This window comes from Podarcis erhardii (genome assembly GCF_964252035.2).
Source record: "Podarcis erhardii genome assembly, chromosome: 11".
Lineage (NCBI taxonomy): Eukaryota > Metazoa > Chordata > Lepidosauria > Squamata > Lacertidae > Podarcis > Podarcis erhardii.
The window spans coordinates 33,184,010-33,198,260 of record NC_138501.1 but is presented as its reverse complement, the minus strand read 5'-3'; the positions used below and the strand labels follow the sequence as shown (position 1 = coordinate 33,198,260).

Sequence of the window (14,251 nt, the reverse complement as noted above, 5' to 3'; positions counted from 1 at the left end):
TCCTAAGAGCAGAAGCTGGATGTCAATGGATCCATAGAAAGTATAAGAATATGATATCGACTCAAGGAGGTGTGTGGTGGAAATACTGTTTAAAATTGTCTATTCATAAAGGCATCAATGTACAAAATTGGCTGGTTGCCTAATTCTGTCAAGTGTACCCTGTCACATAGTAAATTGGCTTATATAGCAGCTAATCATATAACACCATATATTTTACTAGTCACATATTCAGCTGAAGTCTATATCAAGCAGTACTCCAGATTATGTAACAGGATATTTAAAAATCCAAGGAAATGTATCATTCTCACTGAAATGTCATGTTGACATAATACAAAATGACAACACAAAAAAATTGTACAGGAGCAGCATAAGCCATAGTTTTCTAGAGAGCCTTCTAATAATGTCACAAACAAAAATAGGTTACCGTATTTTTCGCACCATAGGACGCACCGGACAATAGGACGCACCTTGTTTTAGAGGGGGGAGAACAAGAAAAAAAAATCTCCCCCTCTCTGCCCAGCGCCCCTTCAGCAAAGCGGCAGGAGGTGCTGCGCAGAGAGGGGAAGAATTTCCCCCCTCTTGTTTTCCCGCTCTAAAACAAGGTGCCATTTAAGGTGCGTTCAGGCGGCTACCTTGGAAGCCTGGAGAGCGAGAGGGGTCGGTGCGCAACGAGGAGGTGGCTGGAGAGGTGACGCGCGGCTATAGAGGCTCCTGCCATAGCTGCGCGTCACCTCTCCAGCCGGGAGAGGGTCGCGGGGCTATGGCGTCTTCGCTCCATAGGACGCACACACATTTCCCCTTCATGCGTCCTATAGAGCGAAAAATACGGTAAATTTATGATGGGATATGAGGAAAGCTTTTTAAAAAGTTTGTTTCCTTGTTTATGCAGATAACCCATTCCATACACATCTTCTTTGCAATCAAATCCCCCCTTTCCTGTCCAAAAGTGGAAACTGTTAATGTGCAAAGCAGGTACTTGGTGGCAGATTTAAGTGCTCATAAGATGTTTCAGGATTATTTCCACATCATTAAAATTTGACTGCACTAATTTTTCATATGTTCCTCACTTGGGCCTTATCTAGCTTGAAAGGTAACATTTGAATCAAAGGGCAGTTCCCTAACTGTTTAGATTTGCATATGTGCTGTGATGCTAGGTCTTTTGCTGTGAAATAATTAAGGTTAATTCTGTCAGTGTGACAAGATGCGTGACTTTGGGGAGGTAGAACTCTCAGTGTTCGTCAGTATAAAAATTAATCAATATTACGCTAGTAATTTATATTTAATGGACCAGTGCAGCATTTTGATGAAATTGTAAATGTAAACTTTCAATAAGATGCATTAATAGAGGCTACAATGAAAAGTAGCTTGTGGGATTTTAAAAGCATGTTACAGAAGTTTAGTTATTTGCTGACAAATTGTGTTTTGTTCCATTTTAAGAATATATAATGGATGCAAATTTTTGTACTGCATGTCATTTTCTCCTCTGCCAATAGAGCAATCTCAGTAATGCCTTTGGAGCTCTCTCTTCAATTCTCCCTCTAATCAGTTTGTCTTTTTGCAGCATTTTTTGTTTTCTTTTTTAAAACCCATTTTCTAAAATCAAAACATGCCAACCTACTTTGCTGAAGACTATTTAAAGATAAGCAAACAAGCGAGAAGTGGGGGTGCACAGTCAAGCTCTGCTCTCTCCAGCACATCACCTGTACAGTGTACACTCTTTAGAGCCCTTCATGAGTTTCACGATGAAGCACTGCGTGGGGAGTGCCCTCTTCTTGTGTGGCAGTTCCCTGCGCAATTTAGAACCCTGCACAGCCAGGATTTTAAATGAGGCATGGAGTCTCCATGGAATCAGATAGAGGTTGCTCCCCACGTCAAACTTTGCCCTCAAACTCGTAGAGGGTTCTAAACTATGAAGAAATGTCCAAATAGGCTTATGTGAGGTACCTGTGAGAAATATGAAATGAGCTTGTACAAAATAAGGCTATTGTTGCCTGAAAGCTAACACAGAATTGCAACTTAGAGACTGTTATGAATCACAACATCTTTGGAAACTATACAGCAAAATGTAAACCTATAATTGTGGATGCTGTAGATGATTGTGCTCCATGGCATGTGTTGACAATTGCAGAGGAGAAGGGGAGCTATGTATGCAAGGCTTAATGCCTCTTTAGGGACAGATTTCTCTGTATTTGCAAATAAAGGATTAACATACAGTAAATATTGAAAGCCTAGTGATGAAAACTGCTAAGGAACTGACTGTTGTAATTAAAATCATGCTTCTTTGGGATACCTTGTCCTAGTCTTGCGATTCGGCATGGAATTATTGTTTTGGTTTGCTTGATTTCTCCAGCATGAAATCAAGACAAAAGATACAGAAAGAAGACTAAACGTTAGAACCTGCTAAGGAAATATGTCCAATTGATGCCAGGAACAAGCAATTTGGGTATCTTTCCTACCTCCCAAAGTAAACTATGCAAACACTGATTCACTATTTCTAACAGGTGGTTGTTTTCCAAGGCAGCCGCCACTCTCTCTTTGTCAGTCAGTTGCTTGTTTATTGCATGCTCTGAGACATGTGTTCCAGGGGATATGTGTACATTCACCTTAAACCTTTTAGGGAGGGATCTATCAGCTTCACTTTGACCAAAAGGCCATTTAGCATTGCCAGGCTGCAGTGAGGAATGGTGGGAGTGAATTCCACTGAAATGGTGCTTTCAGCATCATTTAACTCAAGGTCGGCAACCTTTTTCAGCTGTGTGCCGGTCCACCATCCCTCAAACCATGTGGTGGGCTGGACTATATTTTTTTGGGGGGGGGGGAATGAACGAACTCCTATGCCCCACAAACAACCCAGAGATGCATTTTAAATAAAAGGACACATTCTGCTCATGTAAAAACAGGCTGATTCCCAGACCGTCCGCAGGCCAGATTGAGAAGGTGATTGGGCTGCATCCGGCCCCCGGGTCTTAGGTTGCCTATCCCTGATTGAACTTGACTCGAACTTGTTCTGCAACTTGGGTCGTTGATGCAATGAATGAGATTTAGAAAATGAAGGAAAAACACTCTACAGCACAGCCAGGCACAAAAAACACTCTAAAGCACAGCCAGGCACAAAGCCACAGGCCCTTGGACAACTGCCTCCTCTTCCTTCTTTGCACAGTTTGAAGAGTCCTAGGGAGGCCATCCATTCCCACCTGCCTGTTCAGTGCAGGATTTTGAAGCTTTAGCCTCCCTGCCAGAAAGACAACCCAGCTGCCGAGTGTCCACTGTGAGAGTATCAGGCTGAGAAAAAAGTCCCCACGGAGCCCCAAAAGTCCCCAGGAAGGGTGGGATGGCTGCACTGTGAAAACAGTATGCACTCTTGTTAATAAATATATAAAGTAATAATAAGTTTTATCATTGAAACTTTCCAGTGTACAGAATAACATAGCCATTGCCTGCCTTCATCTGTTCTACCTTCTTAGCTCAAGAAGTTTTTACATTTCAATAAATGTTGATTCAATCAACTAGATATTAACTAAATGATAACCAGAGACCTGAAAGCCCTGCCATGCTATAAATTCTCTTGGGGATAATACTTGTGTCATACAGTGTTTCTGCTCAGTTGATATCTAAATGTGAAGCACATAGCTGGTGAATACAGAATTTAATATATATTTCTATATTACTGCTAGCAGTATTTTGCACCATTCTTTGCTTTATTTCTGATATTTTCATGTGTGCTTTATAAATATTTTAAGATTTGTTTAAGACTGCAGATTGGGAATCTTGGGCTATTACTATTATTTTAATTGCAAAGTGGCAATTAGGCACAGAGAACCTAGCCATCTTGAAAATATGGCAGGCACCACCAGGGTCAAACTACATTTCATGAGCACATGGCACTTCTAAAATAATCCTGTTCAAAATATTACCGTCGTGTGTGAGACAAGTGAGTAAGCTTTTTAAAAGCCAGGGATGTAGGCCATAAGGCAGAGAGGCAGTATAGCTTGGCAGGCAAGCAGAGAACAGATGAGGAAGCAACTGGGAAATAAACAGACTGAAGGAACTTGGGGAGCCTCGTAGAGGAATAGTCCAGTAAGAACTTTGAAGGGTGATGTCTCTCTCCCGCATGGATCACGTTCACAACCTGAATGTCCACTGTACTAGCATGTAGCGTTAGATCAGATTAGGTGCTGTGCCTCGTGGACAAGACTCTTGTCCCAGGCCTAAGACAAGCCCTGCATGGGCCTGCCCTCTAGGCTCTGCCCTGTTAGCTTCATGGGCTGAATCAGTTTAACATGCACTTTTCAGCTCTCAACCAGTGTTCCCAATTATCAGCATGGTCCGTTATTTCTTTTGAAACAAACTTCCACTTAATACGTCACAAAAATAGCCATTAATGCTTTTTTCCTCAATATGTGAAATGCACCCTGTCAGTGTTTGTAAAAAGCAAAAAAAAGGAGGAAAGGGTTCTGACCTCCCTTTGTCTCCTCAGCCTGGTCCTCGGACCCTTGTCTGCATAAAAGAGTCCACGAGAATATCCTTGCAGAGTTTTATTCTTAAAAGTCTTTGTGCAAAACACAACTGAATAAGAATACACACCAGCACTAACCAACCAACCCAAACACCAGCCTCAGCAACAAACTAACATTTCTCACTTATATATACAACTTGGTGCAGACCGCTGAGTCATGCTGACCCAGCTTTATTCGCATTAAAGAAACAGTGGCCATTTTAGCCATGACATACCCTGCAGATACAAAGATACATGTTTCTTCACACATTTTTGGATATAGCCCTGGAACTGAAAACAAAGCTCTGGCATAAATTTAAGCTGTTAAAAAAATAATGCTCAGTTTTTGCCCTTAAAGACAGAGGCAAGGCAAAATATTTGTGTACTGTGAAATTAAGTTTGCTGAAAGTAGCAACGTAGTTATGAAACCAACCATGCTTTGTAAATCCTTGCGTAACAAGAATATGGTACTAAACATTCATGCCCCATTGGAGTTAAATTTTAACATTTATGTGTTTTTTCATCTTGTGTATATTTGCATTACATGGATAATAAACTAAAAATATAAGGCAGGGCTCAGGAACAATTTACTGTGCTGATAGTCTGATTTACTATATAATTTTATTGCATTGTGCATGTGTGTAAGGCATGGAAAAGGAAGATTTAACCCTTCTCTTACAGTCAGGAGCTTGATGACAAATAGCAGAGCCAGTCCTAAACCAAATTATACCCAGGGAAAGTACCGGTATGTCTTCACCTCTCTCCAATTTAAACTTTAGTATTGTATATATTGTTTGTGTTTGTAAAACAGGCTATCAAAATGTGGTTTGCTCTTCCGATGTTTATCTAGCTTTAGTTAGACTAAAGCAAAGTTCCTAGAGATTTGGTGTAGGAGGAAATTGTGCTTTATGAAAAAGTGAAACCAGAATGTTTCAATCTCCTTGCATATGGAGAGGGAAAAGGGAAGCACATGATTTTGAGGTACACCATGGTGTGTTTTCATAACAAGTAACCCTAGTTAGGTTTGATCTAAGCAAATGGCTTTAACTAGTAGTACTTAAGCTAATTGGTTATAACTAGTAATAGCTTTAACTGCTATTGGCTTCAAGATTGTTTTATAGATGAAAAGCCTTTTTGTCTGAAGTTAGTAAGGATGCTGAAGTAAAATAGTTTTAAAGGGTGAAAATATGTTGGCATAATTTTTGCCAATACATTTATAGAGGCTTTGTTCCAAAAAAATTGCTGTGTCCTTTGTTGCTCTCATAGCCCATGTTGAACAGATGATCTGAAGGAGCGTTTCCACTCCCATCGTTCTACCTGGACACTGAGTTCCAGTGCCGAGGGCCTTCTGGCAGTTCCCTCACTGCGAGAAGCCAAGTTACAGGGAACCAGGCAGAGGGCCTTCTTGGTAGTGGCACCTGTCCTGTGGAATGCACACCCACCAGATGTCAAAGAGAACAACAACTACCAGACTTTAATGATGATATCTGAAGGCAGCCCTGTTTAGGGAAGCTTTTAATGTTTGATGCATTACTGTATTATAATATTTTGTTGAAAGCCACCCAAAGTGGTGGGGTATAAATATTTATTATTATTATTATTATTATTATTATTATTATTATTATTATTAATCATCTGCACCTTAGGCTGCTGTGCCATAAACAGAGTTGGCACTCTGGAATCTGTGCTTAGCAAAGCAAATAAATCTGAAGTCAGCTTTCACATCATGTTGAATATAATGTAAACTTATCTAGTGTAAACAAAGTGGACACATACCATATTCTGCCAGAGGTAGCCTACCTCTGTGAGATGATGTTTAGCTGTACATTTTTAATAGTAAAAAAGCCTGCAGCCTCCATCCTCCATTCATTCATCCTTGCCTGTATCACTTTATATTGTGTTCCTACATGATATTTGGAATTTAAAATTGGTTTAGAAAGCACTTCATTTGTTGTGCTTTCCAAATACAAAGACACATATTCTTTTAAAGCTTTATCTTCTGCTCAACCAGCAAGCACATTACAATGACAACAAAATTAAGGGATACATTACAATAGTCAGTGTATGCTGTTAAAGGTTCTGCCATAATAGTTTACAGCCCATATATCCATCTTCATTACAAGTGTAAATATTAATAATTAAGGATGTTAAAATGAAATTATTATAAATGATTAAAACAGATGTCAGATTTCAAGTGAAAAGCGTGATAAAAAGCAATTGCTGCCAGCACATTCCTTTCACCCAGCTCTTTTTAGCAATTAACCTTTATTGCCAGTAATTTACCCATGTATTTATAGTAAACGAGTCTCTCTGAAGAAGAAACATTAATGGTAGCATACCTAACAGGGCCATTATCTGTGCTGCTGATTGCCTTATCTTGAAAGCTGCACTTAGTAGCACCACATTGCAACGTGATTGTATGTAAATATTGATTTATGGGTCCTTATGTGTTTGATCTGCTCCCTTAGTATATTCATGTAATATGAGGGGTTTGACAGAAGGCTGCTGCCCAGCTGTTGGTGGTTTGAGTTGTGATGACCTCTTATCCAATGTGCAAAAACCCCCAGCTAGTGGAGCCTTCCCTATAGCCACTAAATGATGATCAAAGCGATTGTAGCCCATGTATGAAACAGTGTGAAATGGGGAGGGCATAAGAATTGCTAGTGGTTTCTTAGTACACTAACAATATTCAGTTTCAAATGTGACCTTTCTCACCAGCACTAAGTTGATTTTAACAGTTAATAGGCAATTAAATAAATAGGGCAGCATGTCTTTTTACATGTAGAAACAGACATGCCATACTTTTCTTTTTAATAGACGTCTGACATTTAAATATAAGCTGTTCTGAATATAGCAGTGTTTTAAAGCAAAACGATAATGTAATAAATGGTCCTCATTTAGCAGAACTGTAAAACAAAAACAAAAAAACCTGTGGTTTGAACATTTAAAATTGGATCCCTGAGTGGTGAAAGTAGTTTACAGGAAATATATGTGAAGGTATATGTTTGCCTAGGAGTACTGAGTAGACTATGGTTCCTTAACAAGAGTACTCAAATACTTCTGTTTCTTTAAGGAACTAGAAACTTGTGAAAGGCATTTGAAGTTCTGACACCACTGCTGTAGAACACTCATGTTCAGAGCCCTATCTACCACTTGTTTTCGGAGCAGATAAAATCCTATTTCGGTTTGGTTTTTATTTGTGTTATTTGGGAGATGGCTTCTCTCATTGAAATCATATTATTGGCCTCCACGGATGGATTTTCTTACATGGGGTTGTAACTCCACAACTATGCCACTGCAAAAACAGATTGAGTGGTATCCAACTAAGTCATGCTCTTTGTAGGTCCATTGAAATTGATTGATTTAGGATGAATTTATTGTAAGTCTGTTTACTTCAATGGGTTTACTCTGAGTATGACTTAGCTGGATACTACCCTTCTGCAGGAACTTGATCAGTGTTTTATTTCCTTGCCTATAGAAGTGTGAGCTATTTGCATTTTTGTTGCTTGTGTGCGCGCATGTATGTGTTTGAAGACTTACAGTGTGAATTCAATGTATGCATTCACCCTTCCTTAGTTTAAGCAGACCATAGCTCACTGGCAGAGCATATACTTTCACTGCAGAATGCCCCAGGTATAGTTCCCAATATCTTCAGTTAAAAAGAATCAGGTAGCAGATGATGGGAAAGAACTGTGCCTGATACCCCAGAGAGTCACTGTCAGTCAGAGTACTAGGCTAGATTGACAAATAGTATGACAAATAGTATGATCAGGCAGTTTCCTATGTTCATTCTGAAGATGTTGTAATGGAATAATTTGTATTCCAAATGTTAACATATTTGATGCACACATTTTTGCTCATTCACAATTTCATTATCTTAGGGGAAATAATTTACATGTGTGTTTCAAGGTGGAAGATGATATTCTTAGGTGTATTTGATTATAATTACAAGAGTATGAATTCACTTAAAGCTGCAGAAGTCCTGCTTTTTAGTAGATGTATGTGTTTGCCATTCATGTCATAATTATCTGTAATGGAGAAAAATAGTGATTTGCAGTGCTTGAGATGAAAAATGTGAGTGAAAGAACACATTTATCTTTGCAGGATGTGCCTGGTCTATTTACAAAAAGACGCAGATGTGAAATTTGCTTCAATAATTAGATTTTTAATTAGTATATCATAAGATAGATAGATTATTGCCCTGGATGGAATTAGGAAATCCATGTATCAAATGGTGGTTCTAAATGGTCATCTTTTCTTCTGACATTTTTATGTATTATAAATAAGCCTGTTGTTCAGTATCAGATCAAATGTCAGTGTTAATAATGTAATGTCATAGTGGCAGGTGGATTTCTTTGGGGATAATATCTGCATTAAAATTGTGGTTATAATTAACCTTAATGCATTTTCTCCTGCTGATATATGGGATATAACTCATTTAACATTCAGTGTGTGGTATAATTCTAGGGTTTCTCCTCTCCCCTGAATTCAGAATGCCTATCACAAGATAGTAATTCTGAATTAAATAAGAGGGTTGGGATGCTACATATTTGAACCATTTGTACTTTAAGTATTCTCTTCTCTTCCTACAGTTGCCGGACAAGTAACCGAAAAAGTTTGATATGCAATGGACAGTCCCCAGCTATGCCCCGGCCCCATTCGCCACTTTCAGCTCATGCAGGTAAATTCCACTGTTTCTATAGACTTAAGAGAGAAATATTGTAGTCTGTAATTATATAGCGTGACTGGGTTGGGGTACCCTTGCAATTCCAATGATCACTGTGGAACCAGACTAGAATGAAAGTTTGAAATTTTAGTTTTTAATGCTGGTTTAAACACATTAATGGTAAGTTTTAGCAGCAGCAACACCAGAAAATTCCTTAGGTAACAAAGTCCAGAGGAAATAAAAAGCTATTTGCCTGGTGCTCAGACCAGACAAATTTCATTAAAAAGGTGCTGCAACAGAGAAGGCCATCCCTCTGGTCCTTGCCCACCTTATTTCGAATAGCAGAGACACTGAAAATTATTTGCAGATTAATGCTGTACATAGACAGGTTGATGAGTAAACTAATCTGAGACTTCCGGGTTAGCGCCTCCAGCAATGGCGGAATTCCTCTGATCGGGAGGAACTTGCTCCGTGGAATTCAGGGTCTGGCCGCCACAGCGAAGGCGGAGACCCACTAAAAATCACAGGCGGGAGAAGCCTGTGAACGTGGGATTCGGCTGGCACCTTTTGCGCCTCCCCTACTCACGGGGAAACCCGGTTTTGGGGATCCGGAGCGATATGGGGTGAGCGGCGCGGTGCTCCGAATTGATCGCTTCTTTCACGGAGTGAAGCCGCATTGCTGTTGCCGGAGAGCGCTGACTTTTTCCTGTGGACAATTTGATTCTAAACAACTACCCGTGAGTAGAACGGAAAATTGGATTTTTAAACGTCTTAATTTGGCACCGAAACAGTGAGGTTTCAAACAGGAAGTCCGCCTTCCCCTTTTGTAAATAGATTGAAGCAAAGAATTTGCAAGCTAAACTCTTGGAAAGTCCTATGTAAAGGATTCAACTTCCATTGGCTAAAATCATTAAACCCCCCTTAGAGGCAGGAGAAGAGGGGGGAAATTTTGGATCGCGTAAGCCTGCAGGAGAGAGTGAAGAAAGTTGGATCACCACCGCTCTGAACCTGGAAATGGACTGCTAGTAAGACTGACGTTTTTGGGAAAGTTCATTGACTGTGACAGTTAGTTAAATAAGAGAAATACATTGCTTTCATTGTCTCCTGCATTTAAAAAGGAGTGAAAGTAGCTGAAAATTGAAACTAATTTTACTGCTTGAACTGTGCTTAAAAGGATTGATACAAACAGAAATTGTTTCCCTCTAGAGGGAGCCTTTGAAATTGTTACAAGAGTTGGGCTGGTGGAATCTCCAGCTGCAAGAGAAAACCGTGAGATTGACCTTGGATTGCTTGAGAATGTCGACAGAAGAAGCCTTAGTGATTGCACTATGCAAGATAAGTGAGTCATTGGAACAGCTCCACAAGAAGACGGATGTGATGAATATTAAAATTGATATTTTGGGACAAAAAGTGAACATCTACACAGAAACTATTCAGGAACCGATACAGGAATCTACTTTGACATGTGAAATGGTGGAGAAAGCGAGGGAGAAAGTTGTGGTTGTTGAACCTAAAGTAATACAAGTGGAGAGGGAGAGAGCCCCAGCCTTACAGAGGCAATTTGATGATTACAAGTTGTTGCCCTCTATGATTGAATTCAGAGAAAGTCAGATTGGAACCCTGCTTGGACTGGAGAAGGAAAGTTGGATAGATTACCTCATGCAGGGATTTACTGACCTTTGGGATCTGGACCTGGGTCAGGAGGAAATTGGAGTTGTGGGGACCTGCAGATTTGGAGGGACTTTGAAACACGTCCTGAAATATCTTTTGGATTTTAGTTTTAACCACGGAGATGTGGATGACATGTCGAGAAGGAATAAAAACATTGTTAGGTTGGAGCTCCCCCGAGACCTACTCTTCAGCATCAAAGAAAGGAAATTAAGAACAAGATCAGCAGAAGACAAAGTAAAGTGTATGTATAAATACGAAGAAGATTTGCAGAAGGGACCTGGAAAAGAGTTAAGAGCCTCGGACAGAAGATCACCAGGTTGATGGACTATATGGTATTGACGGAAATGACTGGCAGAATCTGACACCAGGGAGAAGAGACGGTGGAAGAAGATTGGAAAAAGTTTAAAGTTTATTTATAGAAATAGGGTAAAATTAATGAGTGTTAGAAAAATGTTGGAATGAAATTATATGGCCTTAGTAGAAGTGTTATAAGGAGTTAAGCATAAATGAGTATTATAGTATTAATGGAAATAAGGTTAAAATAAGTTAAGATATTTATATGACAGAAAATAGTGAAAGATGGAAAGGATTTGCTGAAACAATTAATAGAAGTGGAATACAAAAAGGGAGGTGAGAGGAAGTCGATGAAACAAGGGAATGAAAGATAAGGCATTGAAATGGTATGATGTATGTTTTTAAATTGTTTTTGTTCTGTTTTGTTTAGTTTAATGCGTTAATGTTGTGTGGTGTATTGTTTATATATTGTATTGTATTGTTTTTTTCTTTTTTCCCCTTTTTTTCTTCTTTATTCTCCTTTTCTTTTTCTTCTTGTTTGTAAGGTTTAAAAGTAATAAATATTATTTTTTTTAAAAAAAAATGAGTAAACTAATCTTTCTCTAGGTCCTCAGACTTAACAGTGTTTCACAGGAAAAACACCAGCATGTGGGGGTGGGGGTGGGAATAAAGGTATCATCAGGTTGTGGATCTGACATTTTCACAAAAAACCTTTTGGTTTTAAGTGATTTTCAATTTGCATTTGTATAGAAAAAAGATTCTACATAGCTGATCGCACGCATAATATCTGATCACAAATATATATTCATTTCCATTCACAGTTAGCCTAAATAATTGATACTGGTTCCTAAAATGGAACTGTTTTTCCAGCTCTGGGTTGAAAGCTTCATGCACATAAAATGCTCAGTTCACACAATTCAAATGAAAGAAATGAGAGACAGCAGTGTCATACAGAAATACATTTAAGCAAAGAATGGAGTCTTTAAGCATTAACATAAAATATGAGGACAGAAGGAGAGACAAGAAAATAACATTATGGTTGTAATTTTAAAGCAATTGTACTATGACAGAACTTCTGTGAAACATTAATACTTGATAAGTTACACATTGAATTCACTGCAAATCTTACTAAAGTTTACCAAATCAAAATGCCTATACAACAAAATTATATATCAGAAATATATTTACAGTTTGGGAACTGTCATTTTCCAGTACTGATTTTATGCTTTTTTTTCATTAGGAGACATAATATAGACCAACTAAAATATGTAATACAAATAAATTGTAGTACTGTACTGACAGCCACCAACATTTCTGTAGGTTCAAATTTTCCCAAACACTCTTTCCCAGGGGCTTGTTTGGAGACATTGAATTGAAAGCTTTCTTCAAAGCAAGCCTGCCGCCAGTGCCACAAGGCCACTTAGTGAAAAATTAACATTTTCCTTTCAGAAATTACATGTTCTGATAGATAATCAGATATAAGAGATAGGAAACTTTCCTGTAGTGAGTTCTGTTATCTTCTGGGATCATCTACATTTAATCAAGCTCAGCAACATATTCTGAAACCTTTTCTCACATAAATCATCTGGCAGTTTCTTGGAAAATAATTTTTCTGCCATCTGCAGCATAGTTACATTCTAGGGTGTCAAAACAGAGACGATAGCTTCCTGGATAGTTGCCTGAATTATAAAATTTGCCAGATTACTACAAACTAATAAATTTGAGTAGTTACTAGTGTATTTTGTGGCTATGATGATAAATGCGGATAGGCATTAAAGAGAGTTGTCAAGTGGTAACAACAAGGTTTCTAACTGATCCTGTGTATAATCTAAAAGATCAGTTATTAATCTCCCTTAGTACCGTCTGTGTATCAAAACACTTGTTCCAGGCACTAAAGCACAGCAATAATCTATAGTCAGTGCAATAGTTGCTCTCTCAGAGTTCTTCAGGATTTCTGAAGCTCTGCATTCTGAATATGTTCACATAATGCAACATGTATGCAACACAGCTCCTAATATATTGCCATTAAATACAGTATTTTGAACTACTGATTACTCGCTCTCAGTGTTTGCCTCTCCCTGGAGATTGTAGTGTTAATTATATAATGCCTGACCCTACCAATCAGGTTTACTTTATCTGGCCAGAAATGTCAGTAGTAGTCTCGACAGCAAATGAAATGTGTGAAAGCTGGAACAGCCAGCAAAATCCCTGAGAACAGCAGGATTTGAGTAATAAGGAAGCAGTGCACATATGGGGAGACAATTAACCGGCACTGGTTGTCATTTGAAAGCCTCTCAGGTATTGACTTGCAGATAGGTGGATGAGTACTGAGAGAAATGCTGTGAGCGATGAAGGTCATAGATGAGACTCCAGTTGCTTTTCTGAAATGCCACGCCTTAAATCGTGGCAGCAGTATGATTCCTATTCCTATTGTCTCTGGGTTTTCTTGCCGTCTGTTTGAGTTATTTGAATACTTAAACGAGTCAGCTGTGCAACATGCTGTGAACTCTTTTGCATCTAAATATTGAGTTTAGTGACTGGCAAAGGCAATAAAGTTTTAAATAAAAATCAATATATTCAGCAAAAGCAAATCTTCAGCTGTAGGGATGTGTGTTCTTCCAAGCATCTTCCTCATAAGATTTCTGCTTAAGATCTATTTGCCCCAAGAGTTCAAGACAAGATTTTCTAGTGAAGTGTGGGTGATGTTACCAACTTTTCCCTTCAGAGGTGGGCCCCCAGTTAGGATGGTCAAACCCCCAAAACTTATGGATTCTGATGGATTCCTGACCATTCTGGGGAATTTTCTGGTGGATAAAGCTGGTGATCCTTCTGAGGCTCTCATCTTGCTGTGAAATGGCATGTTGCAAAGGGCCAGAAGTACTGAGTGTCCTCTCTGAGAATGTGGAACACATTCTCTGCCCCTGGTATACTGGGGAGACATGTGCTAGACCATGTAGAACACAGGTGGTGAATTCTCTGCTATGAAGAAAACCAAATGTGTGTTGGAGCACATAACCATGTGGGCAGTGAGCAGGGCCAACTTTGCTGCTTCCATCACTTCATTGCGTAATCAGCCATTAGAGCCCTTCAGGGTGGACCATAGAGTGTCGACACCAAATTGGTTA

The 14,251-nt window shown here is 39.0% G+C and overlaps 1 protein-coding gene across 11 annotated transcripts in view; it reads left to right on the top strand.

The window, feature by feature from the left end:
- Positions 1-14,251, top strand: part of MAST4 (microtubule associated serine/threonine kinase family member 4) — a gene marked incomplete at its 5' end in the record, with an annotated part of 210,082 nt that overhangs the window by 128,864 nt on the left and 66,967 nt on the right. For all 11 annotated transcript variants that reach the window (XM_081880686.1, XM_081880685.1, XM_081880683.1 and 8 more), the window contains one exon: positions 9,088-9,176. In XM_081880686.1, coding sequence (XP_081736812.1) covers positions 9,088-9,176 — 89 coding nt within the window. The remainder of the gene's footprint in view (positions 1-9,087; positions 9,177-14,251) is intronic.